The sequence below is a fragment of the Rhizomucor pusillus genome (assembly GCF_041956525.1).
Source record: "Rhizomucor pusillus strain CBS 183.67 unplaced genomic scaffold VTP01scaffold_7, whole genome shotgun sequence".
Taxonomy (NCBI): Eukaryota; Fungi; Mucoromycota; class Mucoromycetes; order Mucorales; family Lichtheimiaceae; genus Rhizomucor; species Rhizomucor pusillus.
The window spans coordinates 1,196,475-1,214,085 of record NW_027192149.1 but is presented as its reverse complement, the minus strand read 5'-3'; the positions used below and the strand labels follow the sequence as shown (position 1 = coordinate 1,214,085).

General features: G+C 43.6%; 8 protein-coding genes and 1 non-coding gene across 9 annotated transcripts; 3 read left to right on the top strand and 6 right to left on the bottom strand.

Moving 5' to 3' along the window:
• Window positions 1–1,239: 1,239 nt before the first annotated feature.
• Window positions 1,240–2,397, bottom strand: VTP01DRAFT_9963 (uncharacterized protein; the record flags this gene model as incomplete). Its single annotated transcript, XM_069389245.1, has 4 exons — window positions 1,240–1,434; window positions 1,509–1,822; window positions 1,904–2,303; window positions 2,371–2,397. 4 exons carry the CDS (start codon window positions 2,395–2,397, stop codon window positions 1,240–1,242), a joined length of 936 nt encoding a protein of 311 aa, XP_069240381.1.
• Window positions 2,398–3,432: 1,035 nt separating this feature from the next.
• Window positions 3,433–6,312, bottom strand: VTP01DRAFT_9962 (uncharacterized protein; the record flags this gene model as incomplete). The annotated part of the gene is made up of 10 exons (XM_069389244.1): window positions 3,433–3,596; window positions 3,666–4,364; window positions 4,437–4,632; window positions 4,687–4,909; window positions 4,982–5,040; window positions 5,096–5,253; window positions 5,308–5,524; window positions 5,596–5,735; window positions 5,791–6,112; window positions 6,181–6,312. 10 exons carry the CDS (start codon window positions 6,310–6,312, stop codon window positions 3,433–3,435), a joined length of 2,310 nt encoding a protein of 769 aa, XP_069240380.1.
• A 112-nt stretch (window positions 6,313–6,424) lies between these two features.
• Window positions 6,425–6,740, top strand: VTP01DRAFT_9961 (uncharacterized protein; the record flags this gene model as incomplete). The annotated part of the gene is made up of 3 exons (XM_069389243.1): window positions 6,425–6,433; window positions 6,489–6,510; window positions 6,571–6,740. 3 exons carry the CDS (start codon window positions 6,425–6,427, stop codon window positions 6,738–6,740), a joined length of 201 nt encoding a protein of 66 aa, XP_069240379.1.
• Window positions 6,741–7,233: 493 nt separating this feature from the next.
• VTP01DRAFT_9960 (uncharacterized protein) lies at window positions 7,234–8,992 on the top strand (the record flags this gene model as incomplete). The annotated part of the gene is made up of 2 exons (XM_069389242.1): window positions 7,234–7,954; window positions 8,016–8,992. The coding sequence occupies 2 exons, from the start codon at window positions 7,234–7,236 to the stop codon at window positions 8,990–8,992; spliced, it is 1,698 nt and encodes a 565-aa protein (XP_069240378.1).
• Window positions 8,993–9,981: 989 nt separating this feature from the next.
• On the bottom strand, window positions 9,982–10,054 carry VTP01DRAFT_t52. The gene has a single exon. It is a non-coding gene; the product is annotated as a tRNA-Ala (tRNA).
• Window positions 10,055–10,758: 704 nt separating this feature from the next.
• VTP01DRAFT_9959 (uncharacterized protein) lies at window positions 10,759–12,226 on the bottom strand (the record flags this gene model as incomplete). The annotated part of the gene is made up of 5 exons (XM_069389240.1): window positions 10,759–11,274; window positions 11,333–11,917; window positions 11,972–12,016; window positions 12,069–12,083; window positions 12,155–12,226. The coding sequence occupies 5 exons, from the start codon at window positions 12,224–12,226 to the stop codon at window positions 10,759–10,761; spliced, it is 1,233 nt and encodes a 410-aa protein (XP_069240377.1).
• Window positions 12,227–12,606: 380 nt separating this feature from the next.
• Window positions 12,607–13,892, bottom strand: VTP01DRAFT_9958 (uncharacterized protein; the record flags this gene model as incomplete). The annotated part of the gene is made up of 7 exons (XM_069389239.1): window positions 12,607–12,769; window positions 12,830–13,013; window positions 13,072–13,273; window positions 13,327–13,373; window positions 13,432–13,565; window positions 13,621–13,740; window positions 13,795–13,892. The coding sequence occupies 7 exons, from the start codon at window positions 13,890–13,892 to the stop codon at window positions 12,607–12,609; spliced, it is 948 nt and encodes a 315-aa protein (XP_069240376.1).
• A 134-nt stretch (window positions 13,893–14,026) lies between these two features.
• On the top strand, window positions 14,027–16,312 carry VTP01DRAFT_9957 (uncharacterized protein; the record flags this gene model as incomplete). The annotated part of the gene is made up of 10 exons (XM_069389238.1): window positions 14,027–14,065; window positions 14,137–14,737; window positions 14,794–15,059; window positions 15,110–15,267; window positions 15,329–15,470; window positions 15,546–15,705; window positions 15,773–15,872; window positions 15,928–16,061; window positions 16,122–16,184; window positions 16,254–16,312. The coding sequence occupies 10 exons, from the start codon at window positions 14,027–14,029 to the stop codon at window positions 16,310–16,312; spliced, it is 1,722 nt and encodes a 573-aa protein (XP_069240375.1).
• Window positions 16,313–16,381: 69 nt separating this feature from the next.
• On the bottom strand, window positions 16,382–17,488 carry VTP01DRAFT_9956 (uncharacterized protein; the record flags this gene model as incomplete). Its single annotated transcript, XM_069389237.1, has 4 exons — window positions 16,382–16,401; window positions 16,469–17,143; window positions 17,215–17,365; window positions 17,429–17,488. The coding sequence occupies 4 exons, from the start codon at window positions 17,486–17,488 to the stop codon at window positions 16,382–16,384; spliced, it is 906 nt and encodes a 301-aa protein (XP_069240374.1).
• Window positions 17,489–17,611: the final 123 nt, after the last annotated feature.

Below are 17,611 nucleotides of genomic sequence, written 5' to 3'. Positions count from 1 at the left end.
GGGGCGATACCTGTCCAACGCTTCCTTGGCCAAGAATTACAGAAGTATAAAGAAAAGAGGATATGCCATTGTTTTGTTTTTCAAGTCGCGGAGCTACGTCACCAGGCTAACAAGGTAAATTTTCCACTCCGCTCACTCACGCAGATGCTTCATCTTCCTCCATATTCACCTTTCTTGAACCCCATTGAGTTTTGCTGGACCAAGCTCAAAGCCGGTGTTGCACGAGAGATTCTGACAAAGGATGACACTTTAACACCACGTATCATTTCCTCAGCACAAAGCGTAACAGCCAGTGATTGTGAAGGGTGGATCAAGCATTCAGTATCATTCTTTCCAAGATGTCCATCATGAAATAAAGAAAAACTAGCATCAAATTGCATGGAGCTGCAAGGCAATGCAAGGCTTGATAGGCATGAAAACTATATGACATATGATGGCACTGCCTTGCAACTCCTAATGTATCAGCTGCAGGGCAGCTATAATATACAGACTAGCAGCGAATAGGAGTTCAGTGCAACGTTGAAAATTCCTCGCAATCCGCTGCAAGGCATTGCTAGCATATTATGCTGGCATGCATCTAAGTGCTATTTTTCCTTTATTTCAAGATGTCTTTTAGAGGAGCAGAAGCTATCGCGTTTGCTTCTCTTTTATTATCAGTCCATACATACAATAAAACTACAAGCTATATTGGTATATATATTGACGATGCTTCATTGGCACGATCTACTGCACGCCGATTTGAAAAACCACAGCGCAATAGAGTAATTTACTGAACGCAAAGTAAAAAACGTCTTCGGCAAAAATGAAAAACAAACACCGCAAAGCTGATAACCCCATAACGCAAAATGTAAAATCATGCAATGCAAAGGTGAAAAAAACCAAGCGCAAGATTTAGGAAAAATCCAATATGGTCTCCGTCTTCTTTCACTTTCAACTACAGTCTTTTGGTACTTCTTCCCGGATTCTTTGCTTTTGGTATCTACTTGCCATGGTGACCATGACATTATCGTGTCACCTTTGCAACGTTGCATGCATTAGCCAACAAACAAAGTGACAACATGTGAAAAACTCAATTCCAGACTAGAACATTTCTTCTTTCGCTGGTTCCCGGAACCGGCTATTCTTTTTTGTATTTATCACGGTACATTTTTTTTTCTTTTTTGCGCATAGTATGGTTTGGACGAAGATATAAATAACATATACAGAAAAAAGGATATATAATAGCCAACGAAAACGTTTTCAGACTTTACGGAACGGATTGAAGCCGCCTTGCAAAATTCGGACAGCGAGAGCCAATAGACCGGAAAAGACCATAAGCACGCCAGCGTAGATAATGGCATGGTCATATCGTGGACCATCAGGCCCATTCTCATCGATGAGAGCAGCCGTGATAGGCGACCCAAAGAGACCTCCGAAAAACCACCCAAAAAAAAGCTGATAGTAAAAGAATAAAGATCAGAAATATGAGAACACTGCTCATCATATATCCACACGAAAAGAAACCATACCAGTCCGTTGGAGGGTTCGATTTCCTCCAGGCCGACGACTTGAGCCAGCACTGCAGGAAGCATTGTCATGTAGCCTCCACCAAACAGGCCGAATAATGCCGCAAAGGCCCACACGCTAGCCGCCGTCGTGGCAGTAAGCCAAACAGCAAGGCACATGACGCCCGTCATGAGAATGCAGATGAATGTAACGTTGGCACGGCCGACATAGTCGCTCAAGTACCCGCTAGAGATTTTACCAACAATCATGAGACCTGACAAGATCGCGCTAAGATTGCTTCCAATCCAGGGGTTCAAGCCCAGATAATTTGCATATGCTGTGAGATGATACAGGAAAGCAAGTTAAAACAATGCAAATCATAAAAAATATCAGCAAGAAAAATAAATAGTGCCCTTACATGGTAAGAAACCTGAAGGCACGTTGAAGGCAAAATTGGTGACGAATTGGATAGCAAACAAGAGATCAAATTGGAAATTGCGGAATGGGCCAAGATTGATAGGGTTCTTGACTTTGGGAGGTGTGTTGAGTGGGCGAACGGTGAGAGCTGTGATACCAACGAGTATCAGCGAGATGAACCCTACAATGCGAAGAGCCCATCGATATCCGACAGAGCTGAGTGCTGCTTGGACGAGGTTGTTGAATACCAGGCCGCCAAAACCTGATCCAGAGATAGCAATGCCGACAGCCAGCCCACGCCTCTTTGAGAACCATTGCTGAGGCGCGCTGATGCATGGAAACCAAACAAGAGAGGAACCAATGCCCGATAAAAGTCCTTGCGTCAGGTATAAATGCCAAATCTAGATCGGGGGAGCGCAGGTCAAAGAAATGTTCGTTTTCGTTGTTTTCCACAGTTTTTCTACCAACCTCTGTGGCTAAACTTGCAAACATCATTGACAATGTACAGCAGAGAACGGCGGCTGTTAACATCCAGCCATAACCAATCCTTCCTGCCAAGTATCCAAAAAATGGACCTACAATGTTGCTTAATGCCAGCCAAAAGGAGCCAATCCATGACAATGCTGTCATTTGGTTTGGAAACACATTCTCGTTGTAGTACTTTAAAAAGACACCCCTATCCGCTGTAGTCAGCTTCAGCAGTCTCCCTACGCACAGCTGCAGCGCGCATTGTATTCTGGTCTTTTACCATGAATACGATCCTACACCTTGCCTGCAACGCAAAGATCCAACAGCATGTTAGCATACGCATCAACTGAAAGTATTAAAAAGACAAGAGCTTACGTGCAAAAAAGACCCTAATTACCCCACACAATGATGGATGCGGCGCAACCAAAAACGTTAAAACAGAAAAGCATGGTTGTCTGGTTTCCCGATATTTAAAAGTTTTTCCTTACACAAAAGCAACCGACAAGCACAAGCCATGCCCGGCCACCATCCGGAGGCTCTCTAAACTCGGGGTTCTTTTCGTCTAAACTCTCAACAGAGACGTTTTCAGTGTGGGTCGGTTCCGTACTCTTTTCTCTTTTGTCAGACATCGGTGGTAAAGGGGCAAAACTTTTGATTTCCCCGGTGTTGAAGAATGTCAGACGAATCGGTAGAAAAAATCTACCAATCAACAATGATCTTGCTTGTTTGTGACACCCTGGATCCTTTAGAGTTGGGCACTGTGACACTCCGTTGATATATCTCTGCCTGGGTAAAGTTTTGCACGAGGTATCCTGTGAGCTGAGCAGGGTAATGATAGATAACGCTTGCTTTCACCAAAGCGCGGTGGATGCTGTTGAAGAGGTACTAAATAAAAACACGTGTTATATATTGATTTGCTTTCGACAAAAGTTTATAGATTACATAATATGAATTGTGGTAAATACAGACAATGAAGGGAAAGAAAGGAAAAAAATATGGGTGCAGAGACAATAATGTAATGTAAGGGAGTTTTGTTTTCGTAGACGGGGGTGACTTCAGTTTTTAATAAACATCATCGTTGTCTTCACCGAACGTAAGCCGATTACGCTTCTTCTCCTTTGAATTCGCTGATGCTGGTGGTGACGACGGTGCAACCGCCTGCGGCCATCGCTGACGTATTGCATCTAACATCAATATAACTTTGCTTTCGTCTCCATTGAAAATATCTGTGTGCTCTCATTTTAGTGTCACACTGTACTACCAAGCCCCGCTTTTGGGAAATTCTGCTTTCTTACCTTTGATTGTATAGCTGCCATCTACCGCAACACCCTCTCGACCCATGAATCTAAACGCTGCAACGATATCGTCTAGCATACGCATATTATCAGATCCGCCGCTCGTAATCACAGACCGTCTCACGGTCTTTCCACTCAAGCGCTCAAGTAACTCAATTATCGGCTCTCCTGTTCGCAATTCTCCCAAAGACTGTATTGGTTTGAGAACGTAACCGTTGACCCATTCGATATAGTCGCTGGAACGATTGCTAACATTTTCTGTTTCATGAGGAGAAGGAGGAACATATTGCGATAATTCTTCTCGCTCTGGATCAATCAAATCTTCGTCTTCCTCGTCTGGGATGTCGTACAGCGTGCTCAGCTGCGCATTTGCGCTTGCAGCATGGGAAGGATGGGTGAAGGGTATATGTGAAGGCGCAGGTCGTATGCTGCCACCAATATCGTAAGGATGTCGAATGGATTCGTGGTCGGAAGAATTATAGCCGTTAATTCGAGAGGACATACTTTCAGATCGAGATAGCCGCATTGTGGGTGCAGGTCTATGCCCGTAGGTCAAAGAAAATGGCCGCGTATCTCGAATGGTTTCCAACCGTGCTGTATCATTCTTGCTTTCAAGCAGTGTATATGGAGGTCGAGGATTCATCCTTCGAGCCACATCAAGCGATACCGTAGGTACAGTGCTCGAAGATAACACCGGTGCTGCAAATTGCATAAAGTTTGTTGATCAGGAATTCTATATTAGTCTGGAAAATCGTCGCTTTGTTTTCTCACCTTTGTAGTCTCGGGAGATGGTTGCTTTCATCAGAGCTCTCATCCATTGTTTCATACCTTCTTTAGAGTCTGTGTAAAAGCAAAATGTACGCTCCTTATCGTGCTCTGCGCGGAAGCAGTATTTGCCTGGATGTATGGAAGCATCGCTGCTGAAGCGGTACCCGGCCAGATTAATGATCCCTCGCACTCGTTGCTCCTAGTTTTTTAAACATTTAGTTTATGCCCTTATTAAGTTGTAATCAATACCAACCTTTGGGTTTTTAAAATAGAACAGATTGGAACCTTTCAGGACAAACCATCTCCGGTTCCATGTTTTATATTTATCACCTTGCTTATGCAGCCATCCTTCCATGTCCGGTACCACTTGAGCACTTGCAACAGTCTTACTTCTTGAAAGTCGATTGATAGGCTCTTCAGGATTGTATGATGTCGTTGTCTTGACTGCTGATCGAAGAAAAGATCCTCGAAACAGACTATTGCGCCTTGGACAATATTTTATTAACCTTTTTGGCATAAAATATAGAAAGCACAATGGGTTAACTTACGCAGACGATCGGTTGCTTTGGGGACCAGCGGTGCTATTGTTTGCCACCGAATCATCGTACTAGAAACATCCGAGTCAGATTATGCACAACTACAAACTTGTCAAGTTGGTATACCCAATATCGATCGGAAACATTGCTTGGCCGGCTGATTATCGATTTATCCCGAACATGATACGAAGACGTCTCACCGTTGCTGTTACTACTTTTGATATTGGGTAGTGATTCCACCTGAATGCTGTGACTTCCGGAGATATTAATATCGTTTCTTTTTCCTGTAGGATGATGTCAGTCAAGATAGTACCTAAGCAAACTAAGGCTATGCTTACCTGCAGCTGATACATTGGGGTCGAAATTGCTATCGGCTCCCGTGTCACTGAAAGCATAGCGAGGCGAGCTCGAGCCTGCTGAACTCAGAGAATGCGGACAGTCGTTGGTACTGTGAGGGATTTTTGGAAAATGTTCTAGTCTCACGGAATGCTTGGCGGATCGATTGGTACGTTGGCTGTCTATCGATGGACGCGGGGGAACGATTTCTTGTTCAACCTTGTATCCAACATGTGTGCAAAGTTCAGCAAAGTTGATTTCTGTGATTCAGATCAGCGATAGAAATATACCTGGTCGCGTTGAGTTATTTCTTTTTGTAAAGCTCGAATAGCATTATGTAGCTTAAATCTCTTGCCGAATGTATTTACGTCTAATTCTTTCAGTGAATCAAGAGAGAGTTCCAGCAGAACGTCACCCGTGATGTCTTGAGCTTCAGATCCGTTAGATAGGTTTCTGAGTACAACGTCGAAGAACTACAGACTAACCTTTAAAATGTGCGCACAGATCACCAAAGCCGACGTTCTCCAACCACAAGGATACCTGGTCTACACTCCAATCTTCAGGAGTTGTACCCTGCAGCTGTGGCATCGATAACGTGGCTGAAACTGCTTTCTGCATATTCGACTTTGAAATAGATCCGATTTTTTTGCTCGGAGTGGGCGTTGCTTTGACGTCTACGCCCACTTGCATGTTCGATATAGCATACTCCAAGGAATCAATTTTGCTTTCAAGAGACGGGTTCTCTGGTGCTGTAGGCGATGTATAATTGACAGGAAAGAGCCCTATCTGTCCTTGCTCGTTGCGACCCTATCAAAATGTCGTGAGCTGGCTGTCTCAAAGAAGATCTCTAGATCGCTTGCTCTTATGGAACATACCTGCCACCAACCGTCCTGGTACTTTTCGTCTTTTTCAAGCACAATAACGGGTTCGCCGGCCTTTATAGTTATCTCGTCCTCGTTCTCGGCCTCAAAGTTGTGGGTGGCATACACCGTTTCCAATGCTGCCATGAATCGCAGTGTGTTGGAGGAAAAGAAAGGTCGCACAGGCCGGGTCTGAAACTTTCCTTTTCCATTCTGTCTCACCCTCACTTTGGCCGCTGCCATTGTCATTTCAAAACCAATGCCGCCCGTAAGTCTGTAACACGTTGTTGCGCGTATCCCCCAACTCACTTTGCTTACCATAGACGCCACCCTGCCAGAAAGAAGGTAAATTATACACACTTTTCTTTGCTGCCGTATATCCAGGCTGACTTTCTTGATATGCAGCTTGCGCCATTCAGGATTGTCTTGGCAAGAACAATTACCAAGAATCAAAATGCGAACAGGCTATTCAAGCTCTTCGGCAATGCTGCGAACAACTTTTAGATAGTGGAGGCAGCAGTCCATGCTGCCCCCAAAGAAAATACGGAAAAGAAGCGCGACACAAAGAGCAATAGATATATCACAGTTATTCTTTCCGCTTTGTCAACGCACAACTCCTCCTATTGTCAGGACATCTCGATCTTTAGAGTTTCAACAATGCTTGGATATTTTATTTTAATGGAAAGAAGCCATGTTCAACCATCGTGGTATGCAGTAGACAAAAGCAAACTATTCACCGCTTATGATCAGTAACTGCTTTGCAACGCCCGCATTACATCATTGGGAGTATTTCGCCGCACCAAGCGGGGGGAGGGCAACTACTACTGGACTGATCCACAATGACAACACATCAAATATACTATTACTGTAAATGTACAAGGCATGGAGCAAATTCGGTAGATAGCACCGGATACATCTTGTTGCAACTTATGATCGATTGCAATTTTGATGTTATCTTTCTTTTTTTCCTTTTTTTTCGGTTCTTATTGAGACGATTTTGAAATTGACTCTTTTCGACGTTTTTTTACTGCACACTCGTCACCGTCCACTTCGCTTTTTTCCCTCAACATGACGAATTTGGATGGTCGACTGCCAGCTGAAATCTTACTCTGCATCTTCAAGCATCTCAATGGCCCAAGTCTGGCTGCTTGTGCAAAAGTGTGCCGTCACTGGGCTGCCGTTGTGAATGGCTACGACGATGTAATATGGTCTAATTGTGCTCTTCGAGATTTCGAGAGACCCAAACCTGGTCGTTTCTGGTCTCCTATTTTCCCGGAACCAGAAGTATACAACAGCATCGGCCAAACCCATCAACGCACCTGGCAGGATATGTACCGAATCACGCACAACTGGTTCACTGGCAATTGTTCAGGCTACTTTCCGAGAATTCATGAAGACGACAGTGACATTCGACTTGACGGCTGTTTTCCTCAGGCTGTAGTCGGCACGCCGCAAGAACATACATTTTTTACAACGCTTACTGTCACGTCAACTGGGCATATTATGCGATCCAACCCGACTTATCGCAGATCCGACGGTTCACAAACTTTAATGGTGATGTGCCCCCGTACCCGAGATATTCAATATTTCAGCGATGATTTGGAGCACCAAGAGGAGGTTACTCATAATCATACAATATTTTGCCATTACTCCCATCCAACATCGAATTGGGTCGTTACCGGCAGCTTAGATGGAACTATTGCTCTTTGGGATACCACACAAAAGCTGCGTACTCGCTTATGGATAGGCCACAGAGGACGTGTTCTCTGCGTCGGGATGAACAATGAAGGTAAAGCGTAACCATAGTTTTATATCGCAAGAATGAAACAAGTCTAAAGGAAATTTTATAGTCGTGGTGAGCGGCGGCTCTGATAATATGCTGCGAGTTTGGGAGTTGAATACACAGACGGACGATATCGCTTTACTTGGAGTTATCGACATATCGGATTACCTCTTTGCTCGGAGCGATTGGTACCAAGGTGTTGGAGAATTGTCAGTCAATGGAAATCTCGTTGCTTGTGCTCCCGATGCTTCGGGCCCAATCCTAGTCTTCTCCATATTAACAGGAGCGCTTGTCTACGAACTCGGCAAGCCTCGCCCTAGCAACTCTGAATTTTTCGATACGGATGAGGAAGTGATCACCGGTTTTACGAAACTGTGCTTGACACCTTATTTTTTGCTAGTTAAAGGCAAAGTTCCATCTGCACCTGATGATATACCAACTCTGCCAACAAACCGTCCTCGCCACAGCAATTCCTCATCCTCATCCTCATCAACATCATTACCAGCACAGCCTACGCATCGATATGGATACGTTGCTACACTAAATGAAAGTACTCGCTCGCAAAACCTCCCTTCCGCATCAATGACACCTTATCAATTGTATCTATATTATCAAAACCTGCATGCAACAGATTCAATAGACGACACATCTGCGCCTCCATCCCACTCTGTTGATCAAGTGGCAGAAACCAGTACGACGGGAACTAGAGCTTCACAAAGTTGCATCAACGTGTACAGTATGCATAGCGGAAAACTTGTCTACAGGCTGGTTCCAAGGTTCGATTCTGCAGAAACCGGCTATGTTATCACAGATATACGTACTAGTATTGATTTCTCTAAAGTCTTTGCCTGCTTGGAGCTTCGCAACCGTCATCATCGTGAAGAAAAGCTTTATTGCTGGGACATGGCCAGTTTTCGAAAACAGGACACAGCAGCAGAAGAATCTCTACTAAAGGTCATACACTTGGACGGGCAACGACAGCAGTTAGAATCTATCAGTCATCACAGAGAAGCTGTCGGAAATTCTTGGGCATGCTTCATGTAATCTGAAATCATTGTAAATATTTTGCAGATTGCATATTTCTGCTATTAGTTCTTTTTTCATATACAAATATAAACTATAGAAAATAAAATTATCTTGTTTACAGACAATGTTAATCTATAGGTTACAAATACTCGTGAGTGAAGAAAACATTATGGATGCTTGGATTTGGATGTATGAACCGAAAGACTAAAAGAGCCCAGCCGACCACGAAATAAGTGGTACGTCGAAATCCAACTATCTATTTCTTCAATAATCACTTTCCCGTTTGCAATGAATAGTACAAAATCCTTGTCATAGCAAATGACGAGTGTCATGAGCCGGGATAATGTTTCAATTTAGTGAACATAATCCCCTTATATGTATGGGGAAAGGTACGATTTGTAAAGGATATCACTATATTATATGAGAATGTACAGATTAAAAGAGACAAGTAGAATGTAGACTATGCCTTGGTTTCAGCTCTTCACCATCATTCACCGACTTTACTTTCATATGCAATATACACTTTATATCTCAAGCTATCAGTCGAAGGTATACAGAATAAAAAACATATGACGATAGCGCTCTCTTTGTGGTTTTCAGCTCTCGGCATAATGTCGTAACGCCTCTTGCTTCGCGCTACGATCCACACAGAGAGAAGAAAGACCAGGAAGATATAAAGTAGATACGTGTCGTTTGTTCTATGTACTTTGCAAGGTATTTATACCTTTTTCATTGACTAAAAATAAAATGGATATTGTATACAAACTTCGGCTTATATATTTCTTATATTTTATCTATCCCTTTATTTATTGTCATAAAATCGAATAGACGTAACAGTAGAAATAGCCCCAAAAGCAAAAGAATAAATCGACACCTAATTGCCGTCTATCTTCGTGGTCTTCTCCTTTCCGTGTGGGTTCGTAACGCGTTAGGACAAACGGCACGGAAGTCACGAAAATATATTAAAAGGAAAACAGTCAGAATGAACTGAGGCTCTCTCTGACCAATGGAGACGCCGGGGATCGAACCCGGGGCCTTCTGCATGCAAAGCAGATGTGATAGCCACTACACTACATCCCCGAAAACAGCACGTCTTTTTAGGTTTAAAATGAATGATAAACCAAATGCACGAAAAAATAGTTCGAAAGGATTGCGGAGATTAAAAAAGATGGATCATTTGTGTCTCCAGCGGTTGCTGCGGTAAGATCCTCTTTGTTCATCAAGGACCGAAACGAAAAAAGTTTCCATATAGCTCCGTTTCTTTTTTCAAACAGTGACGGATAGTGCGTTTGGAGCTGGTAATGTCGATTATGCGACAGCATTACAGCCGAAGCATAGGTAGAGGTTTTTATGATCCCTCATGTATTGCTATTAATAGTTTAGATAAAACTTAGAAATTGCTTGAATCGGATGCAGAAATATTCTTCAATGGCTGATTCAGTTGTCAGACTTGGGCCTAAGAAATCGTTCATAGTTGCCAATACCTCTTGTAACTGCGTGGCAAACGACAGAAAAGATGCGCCCCACTGCGTATACTTCTCGAAAGTCCATAGCGATGATGTCGGAAGCAGGATTGATCTTTTGCGTTATAATCATTAATTCATGGACCTCGTTTACAGTTGGCTTCAACAGAGTCTACAATGAAGCAAACCACAATAGGTTTAAACATAACAAGAATTTTGAAAGAAAATTCCTTCTTTAAATGAAGGCGGATGGTGGAGCCATGTAGGTTTTCATGAATATATTTAATGGTGGTAAACCCAAATAACAATACATTCCAGAGTCTATTGCTGAGTGCAATTGATGCCACCTCCTTCCTCTTCGCTGTCGTCGTCTTCATCGTATATGTTCTTTGATTGAGCCGTTGCACCAAAGGATTCCAAGTCTCCAGGGATTAAACCGCATTCGTCAACGATTTCAGGAGTTGGTTCATTGTTTGGTTTCGGCTTGGGCAGGATATTTTGCAAGGATTTAATTTGATCCAAAGCTGCAAAGTTATTATCAGGGAATTCGATTTCAAATTGCACGTAGAGATCGCCGTGATCGTCCGAACGTTTGTAGATAGGCATACCCTCGTTGGGCACACGCTTCACCATTCCTGGCTTGATGACTTGGCCGGCAGGATGTTTCACATGAATACCACGACCGTCCATGTGTTTTACAATTATGCGATCAAAACCACACAATGCCTCGGACAAGGTGATTTTGACTTTACAGAGCAAATCTGCGCCCTTGCGAGTAAATACGGGGTGCTCTTTTTGATTGAGCACCAAGTTCACGTCTCCAGGTTCAATGCCAGGCTAGTTGATGATGATGATATAAGTAATGATTCCGATAACCTACATATTGACATCTTACCTCTTGATCTCCTTCGCCTTTCATGCAAATTTTTTGTCCATCAACCATGCCCTTCTCGATGTAAACATCCAGATACTTCTTTTCCACGGTGACTTTCTTTCCTTTGCATCTCTTACAACGGTCTTTGGCAATTTCACCTGTGCTATTGCAATCGCCGCAGGGAACTTGCATCTGCTGAATCATGCCCATACCGATCTGACGCATAGCAATTTGAAATCCACGACCTTTACAAGCTGCGCATTTTCTAACCGCACCAGTCTTGCCGCCGCGTCCATTGCAGTTTCCACAAATAACGTTCTTTTCGAGCGCTAGCTTGGTGTGTTTACCCAGATACAAATCCTCCAATTTCACTTGAAGAGGGTATTTCATGTTTTCACCTTTGCGAGGTCGTCGTGGCATTTCAGCAAATCCTCCACCAAAGTCGAACGCTGGTCCTCCACCGAACAGATTTGCGAAGAGGTCCTCAGCCGTCATTCCAGGACCGAAACCGCCACCTGCGCTGGGACCCTCCTCGCCAAATCGATCGTAATGAGCACGACGCTCCGGGTCGGAAAGAACTTCGTAAGCATGCGAAATTTCCTTGAACTATCGATTCCTTTCAGCTGACAAATAACGTCCATTGCCGTACTACAACTGTACCCGTTCTCCTTCGTCCGGGTTTTTGTCTGGATGATATTTCATAGCCTGAAGACACGTTAGAGCATGAAAACCACAAATAGCATTCTGGCAACATTACCAGTTTCTTGTAAGCCTTCATGATCGTATGAAAACGCCATTGATTAACTAGAACAACAAGGTATCGACGAATCGGGCTCGACTTACTCGTCTGATCTCTTGATCGCTGGCATCGACTTCGACGTCAAGAATTTCATAGTAGCGAGTTTCAACCGCCATTTCTTATTGCTGAATTCTAGTTAAAGGAAAGAGAGACAAACAGATGCGCCGTGACTCAAGAGGAAAATTTCCATCCCCGTTTGGGAAGCCTCTTTAGCAGGAATTTGAAGGATCACAAAGCTTGTAAAAGTTTCTTCGAAAAAGAGCGCAGACGTGCGAAGGTAAACCACTTTAATGCTTACATTACTTGGTCAAAATACAGGAATCTCTTGTAAATCGAGAAGGGAAGGATCTCTTATGTTCCCTTTTCTTTGTCGGCAGACACAAGTTAGCATCTATTTTTCCAGGTTAAGGAGAAGAGCTGGGTGATTAAATGAAAAGATTCAATAAATTGTTCTGGGTGTTAGAGATTCGGTTTCTAACATAATAACTTTTGGAATCTAGTAAATATTCCAAAGACTGATCCGCCCATCTTTGGAGCCGCCTAGCAACCAATGTTCGGCGTTTTCTTTCACAGGACCAAAAGCTACGGCGTATGCGCTGTCACGATGGTAGTTCATTATCGCCAAAGGCTTTAAAGTTTTCAGAGAAAATACGCGTATCCTAACGAAGAAATTAGAGTCTGCAAAAGCTCACATAGTGGCAAGACCACCATGAACTAACCTCCCATCGTGCCCACCAGTCGCTAATATCTTTCCATCACTGCGTATGTCAACGGCTGCCAATCCATGCTTCTTAATACTTGCATTTTGTATGGATGGAGATGATTCAAAGAGGTTGTATTTCACGATCTGATTATCTGCCGATGTGGATATGCCTATGGTATCATGTACTGCCAAATCAAGTACTGTAGTGCCATTGTTAGACGAGGATATCTGGGTATCAATACGTAATTCGTATCTTACTAGGTTGATCGTGTTTTTTCAACTGCCATTGGCAATTTGAGCCCTGCCAGAGAGCCACAGAACCATCTTCGTATCCAGCCAATATATAAAGCTTGCCATCGCGGAAGAAAGTTTCGACAGCCATGCACATTCCGCATTTCTTTGAGGCGTCACCAATATTTTGCTGGACCCATTTTTGCTTCTCAAGGCTATATATATCGATCTGAAAACCAAATCAATAAATCGTTTTCTGCGATTAGACACACTGCAGGGTACCATTGACGTATCTCCATGGTGCGGGAAACATACGATCGCACCATTGTCTACAGATAACCTAACATTAACTATTTGTTTAAAATGCCTCGGCTTTCATCATCATACCTGGAGTCTGACAGAATGACAGTTTACAAAAACCAATAGATTCATAAGGTATAGAAAAAAGCTTTTCTTTTGAGGGTTGTTGATCTTCATGCAATTGCAGCTGCCAAGCATGGATAATATCGTCACGCCCCTGACTAACAGAAGAGTTTATCAATTTGAGCTTTTAACATTGTTTTCTGCCTAGCCTACGTTATAAGTTTATTGTTACTGTAGTGTATTATAGCCAAACAGCTTTGGTCATGGGCCCGCCACTGCAGCGCGGGTCGACGTGTCTGCATTTTCCACACAATGACAACGCCGTCGCCGTCTCTTTCATTTCAAGCATGTTAATAGTATAATTCCAAAGCTTTGAGATTCCCATACCCGGAGGCAAAATATTTCCCGTCTTCAAAAAAGCATAGTGTATTTACTGCAGTTTTGTGCGCCCGGAACACATAAGAGGTTGTAGGAGCACTATTCATGAAAGCGCTCAGCCAGAAACATCCGCTTCGCACTGAAATGGGAATTGTTTTTGATCTTAGCGCCAAATGCTCCTTTCACTTCCCAACATGTCTATCCGGCCCAGATACGAGAAGTGCATGCTCTTATTGATCTTATGCCAAGAATATATACGTTTGTAAAGCTGCTATCGTGGGTAGATGTCCCCTAGCACGTGATGCGGTTGTTTTGATGTACAACGGATGTCTAACCTAAAAGGATTCCGAGGCGTGTCAAAACTCTGTTTTTCTTTCACTTTTCGCACAGCCGACCAGCATGTCTGAAAACGAGATGATTATTATTGATGGCGACTCTCCCCCACCGCTCACCAATCTGTCGCTTGAACCGATGCCCACGGTAGAGCCCAAAAACGTACAGTCAAAGATGGATGACTTTGTCACGAAAGAGACACGCCAGGTTCGACAACGCAAACTTTTTCGCAAGGATGATTACGTATACGATGGTGATAGCGTTGCAAGCAGTCCAAACAGCAGCGGCGACGAGATTGATGATGTTGACACGGACGATCTCTTGAGTCAAGCAGACAACCTTCCACCGCTTCGGTTCAACTCCGTTGGTCGTGCCACGACGATTGGTAAGGGCAAAAGGCGTACGACTAGACGACGCAAACCGGCGACAAATGTGAAAAAACAGCCGCCTAGACGGCGCATTGATGACTATCGATACGATCCTGAGCAAACACGCCAACTGGCAGAAGCATATCCAGATAACTATTGGGTATTTCACGCTGATGCTCCGTATCCTATGATTGATGTTATCAACCAAGACTGTCCACTTGGTACACTTGGATACAATGTGACCGATCAAGGTGAGCAAACATAAGCATGGACGTGATGAATATATCTGAGCTTTCCTTGCAACAAGGTGCGATTACGGGCATGACTCTTTCACCTGATGGCGCGCTACTCGCGACGTTCTCTACAGTGGGCATCGTCAAAATTTGGGACGTGACTAATGAATTCAATCTTTTGCGACGAATGCGTGATTTAAAGGAGGAAAACATCGAAGAGTTCTACTGTGGACAGTTTTCTCCCACCCAAGAACTTATAGCAGCTGGAGGCAAGCTCAAGGATAGATTTCGATGGTCCGTTCAAGACGAAGATAACCACATCCTTCCATGCCCATTGAAGGTATAACTGGGCCCTTTTAAAAAGTAAATCAGCTAATTCATCAGCCGTAGTTGTTCAATGTTGAAACAGGACAAACAGTTACTCAATTGGATGGTCACGCTGAAGAGATCCTATGCGTCAAGGCCCTCACCTTCAAAGGTGAAAATTACTTTATCACAACTAGCCAGGATGGGTATATTATCAAATGGAAAATGGAAGAGAACTGGAGGTAGGCACAGATTCATGTTTTCAAAGTACTGTTATCATATGAATATTGCGATGCACAATAGTACGTTGGTGGAGTCTACGAAGATGGAAGATGGGATAACCTGCATGGCCTTTACGGTCTCTTTTGTGCCTAATACCGGTAACAAGTTTTTCGTTGCAGCGTGCGATGCGCATTTACGACTTTACGATTTCGAAGAAGCATTGGCAAGTAGAAAAATATGTATATGCAATTATGATACTTGTTTTGTTATATATTTACTATAATACGTTTCCATGCAGTTGCTTCAAACATTCGAAGACATTTATTCGTCCTACTGCGACTGCGGCAAATTTATAAAATGGCTTGATGAGCCAGCTGCAGAAGGTACCAGTGAGGAACCGCCTCATGCATACTTTGTAAGTCGCGGTGCTGAAATATGCGACGTTGCCGAGGGCGTATGTAAGTAGAATCAGTAACGCCAAAGCTACACAGCGGAGCAATTTTTCATTCATATCTTCCATTTTAGCATCCATTCCTAATACATGCACACTTCACAAACTTGTGTTCCCGACAGAACAAGGAGGAAAGTTCCAGTTGGAACAGGTTCGAAGATTCAATCACGAAGAGTACGTCACATATTGTCCCATCGCTTGAGGATATCAATGGTTGATTATTGCATAGTTACCATGCAAACTGCTGGTTCGTCAAGATCACCAGCAATGGGCGCTATCTACTTGCACCTACCATATACGGACAAATCTTTGTATTCAATATGGCCAGCGGACAAGTGACTGCAGTCCTCAAGGATCATCAAGGTAAACGTTAGCATCCCTGATCGGCGCCTTCAGAAGCTTATCAGTAGGCAACTATTTCAGACATTGAAATCAGAGATGTCATCTTTCATCCTTATCAGCCTCTACTCTTTTCTTGCGGTGATGGTAGAGTTACTTGCTTTGTGGGAACGAAAGAGCGTGCACGTGCCTGACTATTTTATTTACAATCGCTAGATGGATGTGTCAAGGTATATACCTTTAGAGAGTCTTTGCCACCGTCACCAACGAGATGAGCAAAAACATAATATGTACAGGGGATGGTAGCATTCTAAGCATTATGGTCAACGGAGGCCAGTCGAATGCTATAAGGGAGAGTAAACCTCTGTTACGTCGACAAAAAAGTCAACCTTGTCAGTGTTTTCTACTTTGATAGCATGGTGTATCTTTACCTTGACACACAGTCTCAGCACAATCTTGGCACACTGTATTTATGCATTCATGGCAGCTGCAACCGCACTTAGGTTCCAGTTTAATTTCTGCACTCTCACCAGGAGAGTCGCAATCTTCTCTGCTATTTCTACAACTGAAACCGCCGTAGATTTGCTTCATGAGGTCCTCTGAGCTCGTATGAGAAAGTTCACCCAGCACAGCTGTGCGATCAGGAACCATATGCTCCTCGGATTTATAAATCGGTGTATCGCTGTCAATATCATCCGTGGGATCATGGATTGGAATAGGTGGAGTTGCCCGTCGAGCAGTTGCAGTTGAGCGTATTTCGGAAATGGCAGGATATGCCACAGGGAATGGCGGCATCGATCCGGTGGAAGAAGATGGCGATGATGTATTGCTTGCTGGTAAAAAGTTTCTTTCTATCGACGATGAAGCGTTTGAGCCAGGCGTCGATGCATCTTCAATACTTGAAGGTGACGTGTTCTCACTCTCGGTGGCGTGATTCAGCGCCTGAACGCATTTACAGTTTGCCGTGGGATTATCGCATCGAGGACAGAATTGAGCTACCGGCTCAATTCGCAAGTCGCTATTCGTTTCAAGCTGCATCGCCGGAGATGCTCCTGCTGCTGGTAGCGCTGTTGGTGCTGCAGGCGATATCTGATGGAAGTTGAAGACTGAAGTGACATATTATCTTTAGCCAAGCCATGTACAAACCGAGCCATTCTCGTCTTTATCGTTACTGTACCTTTGCGTTTTGGATTGCAAATACACTTTACATGCATTTGCTTTGTCTTTCGTAGTTGTCGACATTCTGCGCATTGAGTAACTGGTCTTCCTTTCCTTTTTATTTCAACGAGTTTCCGATCAGAATGGGTACACTTTGTAGAGCGATGGCCCTTGTTATCCCAATCTACAATTAGCTCTCCTGAAGTAAACAAAAGGCTAGGATAACAGTGTACCTTTATACAGGTCTGACAGGCAAACTTCCTTGTTACGCCGTCATCACCAGTGATGTACATTGTATATGATCACTGAAAAGCGAACGCACTGGACCTTAAATGGTAAAGAAGTACCACGTTGGATATCAAACATTACACTGAGGGGCGGGCACAACTCCTCACTTACAAGTATGCCGCAAAGTT